Genomic DNA, 20,053 nt, shown 5'->3' on the forward strand with positions numbered 1-20,053 from the left:
CACCACATCAAGAGGTGGAGAGGACAATAAGGAAGCAGCAACAGCACAATACGTCACTATACTACACTTCTCCCTCTGCTCCTGTCATAAATACTGCAGCCACTAGATGTCGCTCTACAATAAAACACAACTATGGGTCGTGAACAAACGACCAATGGGTTTGATTTTTACTGGAGGACAGTCTCCAACTTGCTCTATGATGAGCTCCATCTGTGGCCTCTCTCCAGTAAAGGTGCACTAGTCCAGTGGTTTTCAAAGTGGTGGCCAGGGCCCCGGTGTTATAGGGGGTCTTCATCAAATTGGAGGGAAGGTGAGGAAAAATTCAAATAACAGAATAAAATCTAATTATATTTTGAGCATTATTATGAAATGTGATTTACAATAATAATATAACATCTCAAAACCTTATTTGCCATGCTAATCTTTCTAATTTCCTGCCAGACAAAATATAATTCATGACGTCATGACATCAAGCCTCAAAACTTGGTGGGTTTGCAAAGAAGCTAATGCTATTTGGAGGACCATCGGCATGGAATAGTTTGGGAGCCCCTGCACGAGTCAATATTTTTAATCAAAAATCCAACTAAGGTTTTTGAATTTACTACAATGTATTTATTCACAGATCCAAATGATTTAAGTTCAAACAATGAGAATACAATGCAAAATAAATATTTAAAAAAATATATACAAATAAAATTTACAGTAGGACAATTCCAGAAAAGGTTTTTCAAATGTCCCACATCTCTTATGTTTATCTTCCAAGATTAAAAAAAAAGTGCATCAATAATATTTACAAGCAAACCCAGATACAAATGTATAACAAGTGTTTCCTCTGGGATTATTTCAAGCAGCGGCACCATACAGTATGTACTACAAACTGAGCAACAGAGGAAAATAAAACCAAACATGTACAAAATGTTTAATGATGAGAAACCTGCACTACAAATTATGGTACAAACACTTCACATAGAAATGTAATATATTAATACAGTATAAAATGCATTCGATACTCTTTCATATGCAAAAGAAAAATAAACCTAAACTTTCTCTTTTTAAAAAAAAAAATATAAGCTGTTGTTCACCTCTATAAAATGTCTTATTGTTTCTCTTGTTTTGTCGACGATGTTCTTCTGTTCATGGACCTGGAATAAAATCACAATAAACTACTGTAAATGTAGTATTAAATACATAAAATGATACATTTAAATAAAAAATCACAATCTCTACAGTATGTGGCGTCAGCAAAGTTCAAATAGTTCGATCAAAAGTTATTACACCAATAAAGGTGTAATTTAGATGTGAGAACAGAAAATATAAACTCAAAATTCTCTTTAACGATATGGAACATTTATATATTTCAAGGGGTTATATTGAAGAAATAAAAAGTCACAATCAAGACAAAAAAGTTTGTTTAAGAAAAAAGCTAATTGAAGAGAAATCGATTAAACAAGTTAAAGAGCTGATGTTAATGTTTGTACCTGTGGCTGGATCTAAATTCATATAGTCAGAGCTCTGCTCTGCACCGTCACATTGACCTGTTGAGATGAACATTGCAGATATTTTATATCAGTTTCAACAGAAGAAGTGATATTAGTAACATTGAGTTAAAAGGATTATGTTTTTATTGTCTTAAACGTTAGTAAAGGTTTATATTGAACCTTGTCCAGTGTTTTCAGAGCCTCTGATTGATTCATAGACACAGGCGTCACCTATAGGCCAATCAAAATGAAACAAAGTTACATCAGTCACCTCATGTCTGTGATAGTGATTTGAACTTAACTTCTTCAGTAACGTGTTTTATTACTGGGTTTACTTTCACTGCAGCAGCAAAGAGAATGAATACAGTCTGACAACTGGAAGCAAACTGATCAGAAATATTTCCAGGTGTCTCTTGTGAGTTACAAATAGATGTGAAAGTGTTGGAAGCTACTTGAACAACTGACCGTGGAGGAGAGAGGAATAAACCTGTTGTTGGTTTTCATCATGGTGGACTGAGTCCTGATTCTCTCTCTGAGTCTGAGTGAGTCTGAAACATGGAGTTTAAAAAACGTCTATTAGCAGTGATGAGCAGGAACATTTCAAAGTAAAACATGATGAAGATGTGAAAAATAGAAGTGCTTTTAATTGGAGATGAGAGTTTGTTGTACAAACCTGTTGACACATGGACCTGTGAAAAGCAGAGTAGAATTCATATTAAAAACTGAGGCACTGCTCTATGATGTGACAACAGAACTGATCAGTGATCAATAATTGATATCTCACATGTTGATCTTCTGCAGACAAAAAGCAGGGCGACAATAATCAATACTATTCCACAAATCAGACTAACGATCAGCCACACAGGAAGTGAAGAGCTTTCAGGTTTGGGCCCAGCTGTTGGAAATATTGAAAAATTAAATAATAAAGTATCAAGATCTACAGCTCGGATAAATGTACAAAAAAGAAAAATAATCAGACACTTTAACACTACTCACCTCTGACTGACACCCAGCTCTGTGGAGACTCTTGTCCTGAGGACTCACACCTGTAGAAACCTTCATCAGACTTTGACACTGCAGAGATCCTCAGCTCCGTCCTGGTGTCGTTTTGGATCAGTTTGTTATTCTGATAGAAAAACACACTGGAAGGATTTTTGTTTGTCCAGAATTTACAGCTCAGAATAACAGACTCTCCCTCAGTCACAGGATGGACGGGGCTCACCAGGATCATATCAGAATATTCACGACCTGTAAAACAGTCAGAACATGAAGCTTCAGTCAGAGATCAGCTGGTGCAGACCTTTAAAAAACAGCTGATAAACAATGATGAATATACATGACATGTATATGTTTTTATCCTCATTCAGTGACAATGTTGAATTTAAGACCTGATATTTCAATGTCTTTATTTACAACTAGCAGCAATTCCACTCAAGACTGACTGGACAGTGAAGTTAAAGTTTGATTGGATAAGAACTCATCTATGTTACAGACCGTGGATGACATGGTGCAATAAAATAAATGAATCATGTTCTAGAAGTCAAATGTAATAAAATGTACCATGTGTAGTGATGTTGACTGTGTTGCTGAACTCTCCTGATCCAGACTCACACCAGTAAACTGCATCACTGGGCTGGGATGTGGAAATTTTACATGTGGATCCGTTCTTTATTCTCTGGTCAGAACAGGTAAGATTGCCACTCTTAGGAAACCTCCTCAGTCTCCACTCAGTAGAGTTTCCCTCACATCTCACTAAGATCTCCTGATGGGTGAAGTGCTGCACTCTGTCAGGACTCACTGTGAGAGACGCTGATGGATCAACATCTGAACAACACAAGATATTAACATTAAAACAAGTTCATTGTACATATTCCTTTATTAATCTGTTGTTTGTTGAGAAACATCAGCAGGAACAAGATGAAGAAACAGAATAATCAAGGAGCTGCTGTTCGGTTTGACATGTTTTCATGGATGTGGAGACGAGGAGAGAGGGATCTTAGATCTTAAAGGGATAGTTCAACATTTTGGCAAATTGGCCCATTGCCATAATTGCTATAGTCATAGCAGTAGGTTCGTTACCTTTAATTGTAGGTGTAAGCTATTTTTAGTACAGCAGAGCGCAGCAGCAGGCTGCTCAGGGCTACGCTATGGAGGCTAACGGAATTTCTTGGTTTCCCTCATTAAACTCATCAAATACAAAATCCCAAAACTCCACAGCGCTTTTGTAGACAAGTTGTGAGCTGCACAACCACCACGCTATGAGATAATGACGGAACGATACGAAACGGAGCCGTTTTCGAGGTAAATTCATACAAAACCGCTGATGCGCGTTGCGTTCAGGGACAGTTTTTCAGCAAGCAGTCTCCGTATTTACCCTGTATTTACCTCGAAAACGGCTCTGTTTCGTATCGTTCCGCCATTATCTCATAGCATGGTGGTTGTGCAGGTCACAACTTGTCTACAAAAGCGCTGTGGAGTTTTGGGATGTTGAATTTGATGAGTTTAATGAGGGAAACCAAGAAATTCCCTTAGCCTCCATAGCTCTGAGCAGCCAGCTGCTGCGCTCCGCCGTACTGAAAATAGCTTACACCTACAATTAAAGGTAATGAACCTACTGCTATGACTATAGCGATTATGGCAATGGGCCAATTTGCCAAAATGTTGAACTATCCCTTTAACCTGGTCCACAGTCAGTACGTTTCTTCAACTGGGACCATGAACTTAAAAATCTTTGTTTTGCAGCATTAACATTGGTTTTAGGAAAAGTTCACTGACAAGAACATGGATGAATTCAGGTAATGACTGAACATTTGATTCTTCACAGAAAACACACAAAGAAACAACCAACTGACCTCCAGACCAGACAAACGTTGGTTCACTAGTCTCAGTGTAAACCACTGGGTCTCCTCTTCCAGCCCGACACACATATCCTGCTGTGTGTGTCTGACCATGGACCATGTAGGAATCCTGTTCAGTCCCACTGCTGCTACCAGGGAGCAGCTCAGAGCGGTAGGAGAGCTGTGATGGATCAGGAACAGCCTTAAACCAGAAGAACCTCCATCCTGCAGATTTAAGTCCAAGCTCACACTTGAGAGTTACTGAGGCTCCAGGACTCAGCCATGATGGAGACACAGTGAGGACAGGCCTGGGTTTGACTGTTGGGAAGTTGGACACAATGTGGACAAACTATATGATACAGTTTCAGTAGAAAGGAACAAAAACATTTTAATGACTTGTTGAGATTTTCAGTTTAAATGAAACATGATGTGATTTACCATCATACACTGTCAGTCTGACTGAATCACTCCACTCTGTTGGAGTAAGTCGATCACTTTTCTTCATGCCCCTACACCTGTAGTCTCCACTGTGGGATGATGAAGCAGGACTGATCCTGTATTCATGTTGATTTGGAGGTTGGAGTGAGGTTGGTGTTTTCCACTCATACGTCCACTCAGTGTCTCCCCCCTGGATCTCACAGCTGACAGTGATCGTCTCTCCTTTGTAGATCTCAGACCAGTTGGGTTGAAGAGTCACAACAGCTCTGTTTGGGACTGATCATGGTCAAGAATTTAACAGAGACATTATAAAAGGTTCATTTAACATCAGATATTATGTTTGTTAGTTTCCACCAATATAAAATTAGTTTATTATTTCCATACTCACCAGCGTTAAAAATCCTGACTTCCTGACTGTCCTCTGTGTAGTAGACTGGGTCTCCTCTTCCTCCTCTGCACCTGTAGACTCCTTCCTGTGAGACACTGATTTCTCCACTTGTCTTGAAAGCAGCATCATGTGGGTTCAGAGATTCAGAGAGTTCATTGTCTCTGTACAAGTTGTATTTCCAACCAGATGATGGGTTCACAGAGCAGGTCAGTGTCACACTGCCCCCTGCTGGTAGGACTCTGTCACTGGCTCTCAGTGAGGCCCGGGGTTTGTTTACTGTTCAGTTCACAGAAAAACAAAACAAGTGATTGATAGATCAATATTTACAAATCCTAATTAGATCAATAAAAACATTAAGAAACAATTATTTCAGAATGAGTGAGAGACAGTTTAACTCACCTGATACTGTCAGTTTCCTGCTCCACTGTGTTAACAAATAGTCTCCTCTACCTCTACAGCTGTAGTCTCCTCTGTGAGACTCAGTAACACTGTTGATAGTGAATTCTCTGAGTGATGGAGGTTTGTATGAGCTGGTTGTTCTCCACTCATACGTCCACTCAGTGTCTCCACCTCCCTGGATCTCACATCTGACAGTGATCTTCTCTCCTCTGTAGATCTCAGACCAGCTGGGCAGCAGAGTCACAGTGCTGGGAACTGTTGATGTCAAAAACACACATTTACTCTAAGAGAAACAGAAAGTCATTACATACTGTACTGTCTTGGCTGTTACATCTAATATGAATCACCTGTAGTTAAGGTTAACAAAAGAACAACACATGAACAGCATTAGTTGAATTACATAAGAAAACATAAAATTACTAAACAACTTAAAGCATCAAAATGACCAGACAGAAAAGTAACACTTGTGCATCAGGAGCAAAACTTTCTCATAGGGACTTTGTGATCAAGTTTCTGTTTCTGACTGTTGAAGATTCACCAACATCAATTAAACTAATATAAATACTCATTTGGGTTTTTCTGAATTTTATTTTCTGAAAAACATTCATGTAACTCACCAATGTTATTGATACTGATTGAATCACTGTCCTCTGAGTAGTAAACTGGGTTTCCTCTTCCTCCTCTGCACCTGTACAGTCCTCCCTGTGACACACTGATTCCTCCAGATGAGAGGAAAACAGCATCTTGTGTCGTCAGAGTTGTATAATATCGACCATCTCTGTACAAGTTGTAGATCCAACCATCTGATGGCTTCACAGAGCAGGTCAGTGTCACACTGCCCCCTGCTGGGATCTCTCGGTCATCAGCTCTCAACTCAGCCTTTGGTTTAGCTGTTGAGTTTAGAGAAAAGATGTTAGTCATAAAACCTCAGTGCAAAGAATTTTTCATGTTAGCTCCAAGTTACCATAATTCAGACTTTACAAGACGCAAATGAGTGTCTCCCTCAATAAAATGATTTGTCAGAATTTAGAGGTGGGTCGTAATCATAGACTGTATAAAAGAGTAGTAACGCACTACATTTACCCCGGTAAATTTACTAGAGTAACTGATTGGATAAATTGTTCTTGTACAGGTAGTTTTAATGTAGTATACTTTTTACTTGAGTATAATTGAGAAGAAAAAGCAGTACTTTCACTCCGTTACATTACTCTGTTACTTATTTTTACTGATCCAATCCTGTTTGTTTTGACAAAGATACTTCAAACAGAGGCTCTGTCACATGACTGCGTTTCACCAAATGAATGTAGCCACTAGTGACGTTTGACTTAGAGCACTGGAATAAGAGAGTAACGACATGCATTGGTCAAAAGTGCTCAAGAACTGACATCTCTGCATTGTTGGTGAATGAGCAAGTGCAGTATTTTCAATAATTTAAGGACATTTCTAGATCACCCACATTAATAGCATTATCGTGGACCCCTTACAGATAAACATTAACACTAGTTAACAGCTAGTTAAAAAAAAAAAAAAACACAGGCACAGTGTCACAGACAGTTTTTAATTGTAGTTCATTTATGTACATATTTCATTTATTGGCTTAGTTGTTAAGTGTTGTTACTTGGCAATGTCTTTGTCCATTACTTTAAAAAAAGATATTGTGTATTTGATTACATTCATGCCTTCATTTTTAAATGAATAAATCATAAGTTAGCCTACTCAGCATTTACTCAGTACTTGAGTAGATTTACTTTGTACTCATACTCTACAATAATATGACTCAAGTAAAAGTAGAAAGTAGCCATCCAATTATTTACTTTAAAAAAACTTAAAATTAAAATAACATTTTGGCTACTCTACCCACCTCTGTCAGAATCCTCTTTATATTTGTAGATGGCTATCACTGACTTCACTGATAATGTTATTATTGTTTAAATTAAATCTTAATAAACTTTCCTTAGAATATAATTTTATTTGGTACAGTATGACAGTGCAGTTGCATGGAAACTACAATATTTCTATTCCTCCCTGCAGATAGAGAAGCGCTGAACAAATAAATGACTTACGTGACACTGTCTTTGTGATGCCGTCACTCCACTGTGTCGAAGAGTACGAGTCTCTTCTGTTTTTACCTCTACACTTGTACTCCCCACTGTAGAGATCACTGGTTCTCCAGTAATTAACATCTGTCTCATGTGTGGTTGACCTGGGTGTTGTCCATTCATACCGCCACTCAGTGTCTCCACCTCCCTCGATATCACATGTGAGTGTCATCGTCTCTCCACTGAACATCTGACTCCAGCTCGGTTGTGAAGTCAATGTGACTCTGTTGGAAACTGTTCACACCAGAAATAGAAAAGCATTAAAACTATAATTAAGAACACATTTCATTTTAGTAACATTAAAATACAATCATCAAACTCACAAGTTATCTCAATGGTGACTTCATAACTTCCATGAGTGTAGACGACTGGATTTCCTCGACCTCCTTTGCACCAGTAGATTCCTCCTTGTGAGACTCTGATCTCTCTGCTCTGATCACCATCTCTCCTGCTCAGGTCTTCATAATAGTCTGAGGTTCTTCTGTACCAGTAATATCTCCATTCAGCAGGTTTGTCCACAGAGCAGGTCAGAGTAACGCTGCCACCTACTGGTATGGTTGTTTCACCTGCTAGCAGTGTGGCCATGGGTTTATCTACCATATAAGAAACAAAACCATGTTAATTATTCAATGAATAAACAGCACATTACATCATCTGTAAATAAACCACTTCCACATCAGCCCTGTCATCACGTCTCCATCTTTTCTGTACTTCTCTCCTCTTTTTTATATTTTATTTACGATTATTTTACCCACTATAGTTGATATTTGGTAACAAATAATGCAGTAATTCACTAGATGACACCGACTGCTGATCCTTAAAAAGCATATTCTCTATCATGAATGTAGTAGGAAAAAATACAGTAGCCCTGGTTGATGTATAAAGTTTCATTGTACTCTAAAGGTGTTTACAGTATATGATTAAAAATACAACTTCATTTATAATTTAAATGCTAATGATCATGGTAAATTGAGACAAGATAAAACAACATTGATGACTTACCTGATACACTCAAAGTGACACTGTTACTCCTCTTTACTTCATATGTTCGCCTGTGGTAAGCAAAGCACTGGTATCTACCACTGTACCCTGTCTGGAGAGGTAATATGAAACGTTTATTGGAACGGTACGGAAAATATCCCTGATTGTCCTTATCGATTCTGTATTGCCAGTCAGTTTCTTTTCCTTCTTTCACGTCACATATGAAGGTGACAGACTCTCCGGTGAAGAAGGTGGACCAGTTGGGCTCAAGGGTCAACACAACATCTAGAAAACAACACAAACATTCATACAACAGCACACAGTAAGAAACACAACATATCACACAGTTCTAGTCACAATCTATTGATCCAGTGAGTGTGGATACATAGACTGAAACGATGAAGGGCAATAAAAAAGTGCATAAATGATGCAGGTGAGAATTTACCTTCAGCATGTCCAGTGTATGAGAGGGTCGTCAGCACTAAAATAGTGGACATTAGTCAAAAAAGCGGAAATAACCAGTTAACAATGCAGAGCAAATAACTCAGATTTCATTCAGTTTGGAAATATTCAGTTTGAAATGTAGCAACTCATGCTCAAAAACGTGATGATTTTGAAAGCCAGAGTACATTTCAGGAAACATAAAACTCAGATCATGTGAAATAAAACAAATTATGTTAACATTGCATCAGACTATATATATATATATATATAACTCACATTAATCTGATTTTACCCAATTTAGTCTGTTTGTATCCACATGCAGGTTTATCAAGTAAACACAAAGCACAACACACTGACTCCAAACCACACATCTATTTAGACATTTTAATAGACTGAAATACTGTGAAATACTAAGTTAACAAAACACACATTTTCATACAGGATGTTAGGGCTGATTAATACCATATCAATACGTATGTGAAGCATTTATATTCTGTTCTATGATTTTGACAACTGAGCTCAAACAGACACTGTGTCAGTCAGCACAACAAGCCACACCTCAAGGTGAGAAAATTACTTCATGTGTAAAAAATTAAACTTAATGACTCTTTGTTTTTAAATCTCCATGCAGGACTGTTTATCTTTGTCCACTTGTTCATCAGGCTGCTCTGTTAATTTAAAAGTGTTTCCCATACATTGATTTATTTGTGACGGCCGCCACGAATAGATTTTTCAGCTTTTGGCTCTAACAACGCAATATCTTTCCATACATTCATCTCCGCATAGCGCTCTTTCTCCATTACTGGTATTCACACACACACACAAGCGCGCATGCATGACAGCAGTGCGCCCTAAAATCCTGAATCTGAAAAAAACAGGAATTATATCATGACTGATGTACTTACAGAGTGATGACAGCACACAGAGCAAAGTGTGGCCCATCTTCACATCCAGCACCGACACCCTCGCTCTGCTCTCTGCTTCTGGGAAACGTTTCCACTTTGCATAAATAATAAGGCCGCAAAAAGAGAAAGAGAGAAGGACGATAAAGAAGAAGTTACATCTCATACAAAAATGAGATCAGAATTCGTCTCAACTTCTCTGAGTTTAGCCTCTCTGTTCTTCCTTCCGTTTTACACACAGCTCAGACAACTTCATGGCTTTGACCACAGCACACGTTGTCATGTAACCACAGCACAAAGCATGTGTTTTTTGAACCCGCAATTGATGGTGCATCTCCACACATTAAAATCTAATTTGAGGTGCAATGCTATTCCAATAGGCTATCACAAAGTGTGTCTATGTGTCAGTGTAATGCTCAAATAAACATGATATTTCACTCAAGAAGCAGGATTGTGTCAAAAAGTCCATTAAATCACAGTGCAGCACCATGATGAAAATCAGCTCATAACATCAGTTTAGTATTTGTGAATCTTCTCTGCTAAAGGTGGAAAGAAAATGGACACTGACTGCACGACTCAACTTATGAAAAACATACAGTCTCTGAACAGAACTATATGTAAACACATCTTATATTTTTTCCAGCATACATAGTAAAGATCAGTTCTATTCTACGTTAGCAACTAGCTTGCTCTACAATTAGTAAATATAATAATTCAATTGTTTTTCTGTAGAGCATCTGTGTGAAAACATTTTTACTGACATTCAACCACAGTTACCACGACCCCTGAACCGTCTGCTAAAACTCACAGGCCAACGCTTCCTGGTGGTCTTGTGGTTAAAAAGCTTCCTAGGCTGTTTCATCTGGTGTGTGTCTGTGTGTAGGAGGAGGAGGGGGGCACAATAAAGGCAGCAATACCTTCCCTTCAGCAAGTAAAACTACTGTATGGTTCATTTTAAAGTCAGATAAGACAGTTATTCCTCATATTAAGTATTTTTGACAGTTGCAGTGTGGATCCATACAGTTGCACACTAGCCATGCAACTTTGAGAACCAGCTGACTGAATGCATCCAAATACTGATGTTACCTATGGCAAGATTATTCAATTATGTCATATATGGTCAATTAAAATGTGCAGGTCTGATATTTGTGTACTAGAAATCACCAATGAATCGATGTAGTTAGAATTAATGCAGTTTGAAACATTAATATATTTGGTTATCTTCAAACAACTTTACACCTTAGTAACTAGGGCCTGAGGAGAAACAAGCAGACTGACTGCTTTTTAGTATGTGAGAAAGAATAAGTTCCTCTTCACACATCCAGATGTGTTGCTGTGATAGAAAGAGCTATGCAGTTTCATCACCATGTTCTCAGAGTTAATGTGTTAGTAAGAAGAAGTAGTCTCATTTACAGTACAATAAAGGATTATCATGTGGTAGAGGTCTATGCAGACACACCGATAATGTAGCAATTTGAGTACTGTGTTTGAAATTGTTTAATGTTTTTAGTAATAAAGAAGCTACTGGTTAATATCTGAAATATCATGGAAAAACAACAAGCAAAGATTGAGCGTGAGGATATTTGTCACAAACGTTCCTACTGTGTTCTTGAACTCTACCCACTGCCCTCTGGTAAATGTGGTGGGCTAGGTGTGAAATATGTCACTTGATTGACATCTCAAGCTAAACTTAAGGCCATTTCCTCCTTTGTTGTGCAGCAACTTCAAGTAAAAATGGTGGCAACTTGTTTTCAGTAAAGAGATGGTACAGACTGGACTGTAGCTGAGTGAACAGCACATAATACTCTTCACTAAAACAGTCACAGAAAGGTTTTGTGCTTTTGTCATGTTTCCCAACGGTTACACAAGGGTTAATTTAGTTAAATGTCAATAAATTACAATCACAATCTTTTTTTCAAGGACAGTGAAAGAGTGACAGGACAGGAAGAGGGAGAGAGGGAGAGAGGGAGGGCTGTTGGGTGCAATGGTGTGGGTGGGATTTGATCAACGCAACGCAATATCATTCAATATCGCATTGTTTGCTTGTTTGGTTGGTCGGTGGTGCTGTTGTGTCTTATCTTTGTAATCAGGGTGTCATTGAAAAAGAGAGCCTGCTCTCAATTGGCTTCCCTGAATAAATAAAGGTTTGAAATGAAATGAAAACATTGGACTATGAATAAGACATATTTTTCATTACATGTGTTGTGATTTTTTCATCACAACACATGCAAACTGACAAACATCTTTTTAAATATCAAAACTATGACAAAGTTTAAGGGTGAAGTCAGGTATAATTTTGAAGTGTTATCAATCTAAAATATAAACAGGAAACATCTCACCCCCAGACTTTTCAGCATAGCAGTCTAATTGTGATGAAAAAACATCACGGACATCACTCCAGTGAGCAAGGACACAAGAAGTTGACACAGTAAACAGATACTCTAACACACCACCACCATATGCTTATCATTAGTTTATAACTTCATTAGCATAGGATCAGAATTTTTTTTCGCTGCAATCAAAAAAGAATAGCCATAAGATGTCCAGTTTCAGCCATCCTGATTCAATTGCTGATTTATTTCACTTTGTTGCACTGTCACTGTAAATAAAACTCAAATGGCCAAAAATAGTGATTAATCTAATTATAATTAATTATTTTCGATACATTTTCCAACTCAGGCCTAGATGAAATCACATAGTTGCTTAAGTTAAAAAAAATTTAAAAAATCGTATCCATCTCTGTATCGATTCTTCTTGTGTAAATGCTAATTTTGACACTGCATAAAGATTTACTTCCTCTCTGATTTCACATTGCCTGCCAATGGCCTGCTACTAGTATTCAGTCAATTTATACTGCATCTCACTTGGCCAGCATGGGCAAAGCATACTTTATCTTTACTTAATTTTAAATTGAGTATTTCCGAAAATGTGGCTCACAACATGATGTTGAGCCCCATCCAAAGTTGGATCAGTTAAGGAAATTTACCACCCCCTTGTGGTAACTGATGAGGAAAATCTCAAACAAAGTGTGATCTGCATAAGCATGTGTTACTCTACTGGTTGATGACAAAGTCCTAATGGGATTTTAAAAGAAAGAGTGACCAATTTAAGAATCCTATGACCCAGTTGAGCTCTGGTTCACCACTTCGAGCACATGTCTAAAACTTTTAAAGCTCTCTTAAAATACCATATTTTCCACCTTTTTTTCCTGATCAGGCTTTATGTTGATTTACATTGCCTGCAAATATTTCAGGTAAGAAAAAATGCTTCCACTTTAATCACGTTACAATATCTGAAGTTTTAGTCACAGGTTACTAAATCAATCTTGCAACGAACACAGCAGAAAAAAATATATATATTTTGAGAAAAATACATGTAATATTTACACAAATACATCTTTATACAAATAACAGCACCTTTAAAATGTATCCTCCTGTTTTAAAAAGAATATATTATGAATGTGCATAATACAAGTCTCTTCCTCTTATGTTCACCTCTCCTGAATTTCTTGTGTGACCTGCTGGTGGTGCTGTGACTTCACATTTGTTGGCTTCTGCAGCACACTGTACACTGTGTCAATTTGTGCGGGGCACTCTGTCTCATTGACAATGACTGCCTGGGAAGTCGATGCCTCTTGATTTGTATCGTGCCCTTTTATATTTCTACTGCCGTCACTCTTGCCACAAGGAGGAGCCACCACGTTCGGTGCCTGTAAAATACTGTAGACGGTATCTACTTTGTCATTTGGCATGGACCCCATTTCCTCTCTTGGACTGCTGGTCTGCCTGGGCTGTGAGGCATCCACGTTCTCATACGTGACCTCAGCTTCACTGGAAGAAGAGGTGGAGGCTCGAGGCTCAGGTTGTGAGTGTACCTCAATTGACTGACTTGGTATTAACCGAGCATTAGAGGCCTGTTCCTGAAAATAAGCAATACAATATGATCATTAATTAACGGAAAGTGATAGGAGGGTTTCTGTACAGCGCTTGTTGGAAGAATCAACTGACGTTTTCTTTTAATTACCATCTAAATGTATGAACAGCTAGTTTGTTATATACCAGTATGTTAAGTTGAAAAAAAAAATCAACCTACACATGAGACCTAGATTATTATACCAGGTCTGTACATATTGGGGAAATAAAACTTTTCTTATGAAAAAGAATGAAAAAATATAGGCTTTTTTTTTTTTTTTTTCCTTTAACAGGTCAATTCTTAACCGTACATTTTAATCTAACAGAATGGACAGTTGACCAGCAATATGAGACAATGAAAAATGATTACCAAGCAGAAAAGTAAAACATAATTTCATCTCTTTGTAAAATTGACGATTAAGAAACAGTACAGCATCCTGTCATCATCTTAGTTTAGATTTTATATTCAATGAGTTAAGGACAAATACCAATATTGCTTAATAGATGCAGCTTACCTGATGACAACATTCTGAAGACGCTTTCTGAGCCATAAAAATCAAAAATGCACAGAGAAACAAACACACTGCAATTACTATTAAAATTAAATAGGGTGGTTGTGATTCCTCTTTTTGTTCAGGCTTAGATTTACTGAAACCTGGAAAGACAAAAAAAAGCATGTTAATAACATAACACGTTATCGGCACAACACCCATTTTTCACCTATGTGTCTGAGGATTTCAGTACAACCAAGTGAGTGGTATAACACAAACTATATTAGCGTTACATAAAATATATATAATACTTACATGTTGTTGCCATGCTTTCAGTGACATTATTTGTGCTAAGGTGGTTGTTGCCACTGCAGACAACAGTTCTGTTGTCAGACAAGATGCTGATGTTGACTTTATTGAACGACTCCTGAGAGCTTATACAATTCTGTTCATCACAGTCAGCCAACACCCAGTCATCCCAGATGGAGCAGTTGACTTTGATTTTGCAGAATCCAGCAGAACGGTTGGAGTGGACCACCGACATTGTGATGACAGGTCGAGGAACAACATCTGCAGCATCCAGCCAAGAAAATAAATAATAGGGCATTAGAAAATGTTATGACTCCCTCTGCTGGCTACTAGTTGCAACTGTAACATTAGTAGGATGTGAAATAACTGTCTCCAAAGTTATGTGCAGCATCCACACAAGCATTTTTCAGTTTTGTAGATGAAGTGAGAAGGAAAAAAAGGTATTTTGCATATGACAGGGTGATAGTAAAGAGACAAAGCAGATCCAAACAGTCTTGAAAAAAGACTAAACCCACCTTGAACAATGACTTTGTGTTTTTCCTCTTTAGCATTATAGTTAGAGTCAAATCTAAGTTCATAGATGCCAGCGTCTGCATCAGTCAGCTCTTTTAGACACAAGGAGAGGCTGGTATGATTGTAATCCACCTTCTCTGTGTAGTTGGGGTTGATGTCACCAGCACCAGCAATAAATTTCCCACCGAAGGTCCATGAATCCCTCATATATGGCGGTGGGTGTCTGGCATGTAGACACAGCGAGCCATTTTTCAGTTGGTAATGTGTTGAAATCCTTTCCTCTGCCATTACTCCTGATAAGAAAGAAGACAATATCTTTCAACACTGACCCAAGTTTAAGATGTATTGAGTTAAGTGTGATAGGCCTGGTTGTAAAATTAAACATCTGTTGACAAACATCAGTAAAACATAAATGCTACATTACATACACGTGCATGTTAGCAAATGTAACAAAATGGATCTTAGAACACATGCAAAATCAGCACAAGAAATTAATTCACATTTCTAATGGACCCTGAACAACTTAATAATGTTGCACAGGCGCTCCTTATACGGTACAGAGGCCATAGTCCTCACTGCAGCAGCCCTAGTTCGATTCCCCCATTGGCCTTTTGTTGCATGTCATTCATTTCCCCTCACCTTCATGTCTCCTCATTTTTGAAGTGGGGTTGTATGAAGTAGAAGTGGCCATTAAGTATAATATCTGCAGTAGAAAGGTTTCTGTTCCTCCCTGCGCTGTATCACTGCGCCTCTTCCACACACCGCTGATCCAAACAGCTGATAGGCGGAGTGATACAGCGCGTCGCGGAGCCTGTGTGGCGGACTACCAAGTGAGTTTGTTAGTTCCAGATAAACTAACTTTTTTCTGACCAGCTGATGTATTGTAAATTTTTACTTTAGATCATACTCTTGAACTGGCGTATTATTTTGAGACGGGACATCTCGAAGGCGGCGAAAATACTTGATTAACTGCCCCTTATTCACAAGTGTACTGCCTATGTCTTGGTGCAGTGTGATGCGCCAGTGTTTCTCTCAGGGAGCAGAGACCTTTCTACCGCAGATATAATACTTAATGGCCATAATACAACCCCACTTCAAAAAAGCTGAACTATCCCTTTAATGGTACAGTAAAAAGCCCCCCCAAATACTTTCAAAATTACTAACTAAAAAAAGAACTACATACCAAAAATAAGCCATCAGTGCTTTTAACATAGCGTTACGACCAGTTTCTTCAAATTGTGAACATTTACAAAAACAAATAACTGACTGATATTCAACTAGAACAAAGTATAAATTGTATTTCTCTTACCTGCAAGAATCCAGACGCTCAGAAGAAAAAACATTTTAAATCCATGTAATGTTGGCATTGCACACAGTGTCAACTTGTGAACTTGCTGAACAGGAAACAGCTCAGTGTGGGTTTGATGGTGCATGTAGCAGGTGTTTCGTCTTTCAAAGTTCAGGAAATAGCGCAGAGTACAGATGTACACAAGTTCCAATCAGTAAGAGCCACACCATAATTTGTTTAAATTAATTTGAATACAGCCCACGTTGCAACACCCTACAACATACACATGAATGCACCCATTAGCCTCATTTGAGTGACAAGATTATATTTTTCGCAGTAGTTACATCTAAACATTTGGTATCCACCCTTACCTTGCCTAGCCTACGTACCCATAACTATCTTCTCTATGATGTTCAAACCAGAATGCTGCAATGCATTACTTCAATGACTATTATTTAGATGTTACAATTAAATGGTCAGCACAGAAATTGATTGGGTCGTTGTAGTTTGAAGAACATAGCATACAAATACATCAGTCAGTAAATCTCAGAATCTGAGATTTTGCCTCTTTTTTCATTTTTTTAGTGCAAGTATGTCAGTTTGGTAGGTTTTTGACTGTGATTCTCATGCAAGAAGAAATAAATATTGGAAAGTACTACCTAAATGCCATAATCTCAGTACACAGTAAGTCAAAATATAAAAAGACTGTGACTGGATTAGTGTACGGCATTAGAGCGAGCAGTTACAGAACTAATCGCTATAAACATTCATTCCTGCCTTCATCTATTGCTCTGCTTAACAAATCTGCTAAACACTAGCAGTCACCTGAGGTTCAGGTGTTCCTTCTAATTTTTTTTGGTCATTATTGTGTACTGTAAATGATGTTTAAGGGTGTTGCTGTATTATATCCATCATTTTAATTGTTATATAAATCTCTCTTTTTTTTTTTTAATAGATATATACACTAATCCTTCGGCACCTTTAAATTGATGCTGATGGTGGAGTCCACACATACAAAGGTGCAATTTAGACCCAGAGACTGTGCAATACTGAGAGGCAAGATGCAATAGGCTATAGGAGAAAGTGCAATAATTATTTTTTACTATAATTATTTATTACTTGTGTTAACCAGGAACTTGGTCGTACTGTCTGTAAGTGATCTCTGTTGGTTGTGTGTGTGAGTATGTGTCCATGACAATTTTCCCTCCGGGGACATTAAAGTTTATTTTGATTGATTTGATTATGAGTCAACACTTACCTGCTGATGATATCAGAGGGGATTTTGAAGTCATGGAAACTTCCATACTTTTTACCTGGGGAAAGGGGAAAATCAGTAGTACATTATTACAGTACATTTAGTATGATTTAGATTTTTGCAAGCTGTTTGCTGCCTTGTGAATTTTGTAATTGATGTCTTCTTCATTGTTAAGTTTTAATGTGATCTGAAACACTTTTACTGCACTTAATTTGATTAATTAACTTGTAACTCATCTGCTCCACACTGTGTGGGAATGGACAAAGTTACACACAGCGAAACAGAAAGCAGAGGAGGAGAGAGAAACATAACCATAGAGACTCACACAAAGATGAAAACAAGTTGCCCTACCTGTCAGCTATGTTTTAACCACATCCCTGTCTTCACAGTCCTACTCATTTTGATTTATAATCTTGTTCATTTACACTTCTCCCCCGGGTTAACTGTAGCTACATCATATTTTATCACTCTGCTCTGTGTAGGAGAGCTCCATGGCAAGGCCAAGGAAATGGCAGAGCTCCAGACTGCCCCTAACTGAGGGCATTTTCCCCAATATGTTTCATTTACTTGCGTGCAATCAGGAAATTTGCAGGGGGTTTTTTTTCCTTTTACACTGGTAAAATGTGGAACAGACACCTCAAACAGTAATCTGTCATCACAGGTGGCAGGCCAATGTGTGTGAGGATCATGAATGAAAAGGAAATGTGAATATTCAATTTGCAAGTCAATTTATTGTGTGCGGCCCTAAAAGTGGAGCCCTAAATGCTCTGTCAAATACCTCTCTTTCTCTCTCGTTTCAAAACATGACCTACCTATAATGAACTATGACACACCAAGTGTAAAGTTTAAATGCAATAACCAAATTGTGTTTTTTAACTGCCCGGGTGCAACACCACAGCATCACTCAAGGTTACAAAACTAAAATGGTTTATAGAAATCATCTAAACTCCTCTTGGTACCTTCAAGTCATCTGAAGTATGTAACTGGGCTCCAAAGGTTACAAATTTGAAGCGTCTTTACACCATTAAAGCAGATAACAGCGGCACGGCCGTTTCGGCTAATGCTGTGTTCAAGGCAGGCTTTTGAAACCGTAAGTTACAGCTTCAAGTCACAACTACGACTTGGTAGCGTTCCAGGTAACCCGTAGCTCGTGTTTTTACCGTCCTGTTGTCTGTGAAAGTTCCCTATAACGGCCACTCGTAACTTCCGACCCGTGAACTCGTACCAGATCGAACTGGTATGACTTCACAGGAAGGAAAAACACAAAGTACGAGTTTCCTTGAACGCACCATGAGTTAGCAGCCCCCGCCCTTGTCAGGCATCAATTGGTCCTCGTGCTACGTCACCACATTCACGCGCATCCCTTGGCTGCACACACAGCCCTTCATGCCGTTCTCTCCCCTCATTGGATAACACTTGTATCCCACAAGGAAAATTTTCTCCTCGGGTTACAGCAGAGCAGAGTGACGGAGAGACTCGTGTTTAGGCTGAAATACTTCATGTAAGTGATTGCTGACGGAAAATAGGACTATTTAGGACTTATATTAACAAAAACATTCCACTGATATCTGCTTTAAACAACAATGTATCTTTGGGCCCATGCTCACACACCCAGTCAAGAGGCCTTACACAGTAAACAGCTCATTCATGTAAACACTAAGCAAACATGGCATGCTATGGTTGGTAGCCCACTCACAGTTCTCTAAAGCTCTCTCCCTTCCTCTTACAATGAGGGAAAAAAGTTCAGCAACAAGTCCATAACGTGCTATTTGATAGAAAGATAATAACATCTCGTGTCCATACAAAAATACAAAGCTAAGTATGACAGCGAAGCTAATCGCAATTATGCTAATGTAGGTGGATACCCTCAATTAGCAACATAATTAGCTTTCCTTTACACTGTCACGCAGTAAACAACAACCTTAAACCAACTTACAATTACTTGTGGCCCACAAAAGTCCGAGTAACAGGAGAACTAGTGGTCGGTTACAAACTTTTTGGCTAACGTACAATGTTTGCGGCTTCTTTGATGACGAAGGTTTAGGTTATAAATAACTTTCTTTCTTTTTTCCCTCCAACGCGACACCGAGCGGAGCCCCGCCCCCTTTACCTGGCGGCGGGATTGGATTGGCTGTTGGTTTTGGGAGGCTCCAATTAGAGAAAAGAAAATAAGGTTGACTTATTATAATGATAATATAAAGTTAGGTTGGTAACGCCACCTCCTGTCTTGTCTTTGAGACTTTTTGTTTTAGCTTAACTCAAATTCTCAACCTTTTAAGCTCTTTTACAACTCTTTTAACATTAAACACTTTTTATTTCT

General features: G+C 38.3%; 3 protein-coding genes and 2 long non-coding RNA genes across 6 annotated transcripts in view; all 5 read right to left on the bottom strand.

The window, feature by feature from the left end:
- LOC146969051 (Fc receptor-like protein 5) overlaps positions 1-8,228 on the bottom strand; it is a 101,043-nt gene extending 92,815 nt beyond the window's left edge. Inside the window, exons 1-3 of the mRNA XM_085760172.1 lie at positions 7,963-8,228; positions 7,604-7,873; positions 6,158-6,430 (exon numbers count right to left, since the gene is read on the bottom strand). Of these exons, the coding sequence (XP_085616298.1) occupies positions 6,158-6,430; positions 7,604-7,873; positions 7,963-8,224 (805 nt within the window). The 5' untranslated portion in view covers positions 8,225-8,228. The remainder of the gene's footprint in view (positions 1-6,157; positions 6,431-7,603; positions 7,874-7,962) is intronic.
- LOC146969056 (uncharacterized) lies at positions 1,000-2,029 on the bottom strand. The gene is made up of 4 exons (XR_015034310.1): positions 1,944-2,029; positions 1,659-1,709; positions 1,479-1,535; positions 1,000-1,142 (listed from the first exon to the last, which is right to left on the bottom strand). It is a non-coding gene; the product is annotated as an uncharacterized LOC146969056 (long non-coding RNA).
- On the bottom strand, positions 2,050-6,109 carry LOC146969057 (Fc receptor-like protein 5). The gene is made up of 8 exons (XM_085760446.1): positions 6,106-6,109; positions 5,592-5,795; positions 5,142-5,417; positions 4,754-5,029; positions 4,331-4,633; positions 3,039-3,302; positions 2,475-2,726; positions 2,050-2,373 (listed from the first exon to the last, which is right to left on the bottom strand). Exons 1-8 carry the CDS (start codon positions 6,107-6,109, stop codon positions 2,237-2,239), a joined length of 1,716 nt encoding a protein of 571 aa, XP_085616572.1. The 3' UTR covers positions 2,050-2,236.
- A 450-nt stretch (positions 8,229-8,678) lies between the features above and the next one.
- On the bottom strand, positions 8,679-10,112 carry LOC146969058 (uncharacterized). The gene is made up of 3 exons (XR_015034311.1): positions 9,970-10,112; positions 9,066-9,101; positions 8,679-8,905 (listed from the first exon to the last, which is right to left on the bottom strand). It is a non-coding gene; the product is annotated as an uncharacterized LOC146969058 (long non-coding RNA).
- Positions 10,113-13,324: 3,212 nt separating this feature from the next.
- Positions 13,325-19,754, bottom strand: LOC146969059 (uncharacterized). Of its 2 annotated transcripts, XM_085758900.1 has the most exons (6): positions 19,670-19,754; positions 17,737-17,791; positions 15,193-15,483; positions 14,684-14,938; positions 14,393-14,532; positions 13,325-13,885 (listed from the first exon to the last, which is right to left on the bottom strand). In XM_085758900.1, exons 2-6 carry the CDS (start codon positions 17,780-17,782, stop codon positions 13,457-13,459), a joined length of 1,161 nt encoding a protein of 386 aa, XP_085615026.1. In that variant the 5' UTR covers positions 17,783-17,791; positions 19,670-19,754; the 3' UTR covers positions 13,325-13,456. The 2 variants fall into 2 exon arrangements, with proteins under 2 accessions (XP_085615026.1, XP_085615025.1); XM_085758899.1 differs by lacking the exons at positions 17,737-17,791; positions 19,670-19,754 and adding an exon at positions 16,500-16,768.
- Between the last annotated feature and the right edge of the window lie 299 nt (positions 19,755-20,053).

Source organism: Trachurus japonicus, chromosome 18 (genome assembly GCF_045865225.1).
Source record: "Trachurus japonicus isolate A0001 chromosome 18, Traja_1.0".
Classification (NCBI taxonomy): domain Eukaryota; kingdom Metazoa; phylum Chordata; class Actinopteri; order Carangiformes; family Carangidae; genus Trachurus; species Trachurus japonicus.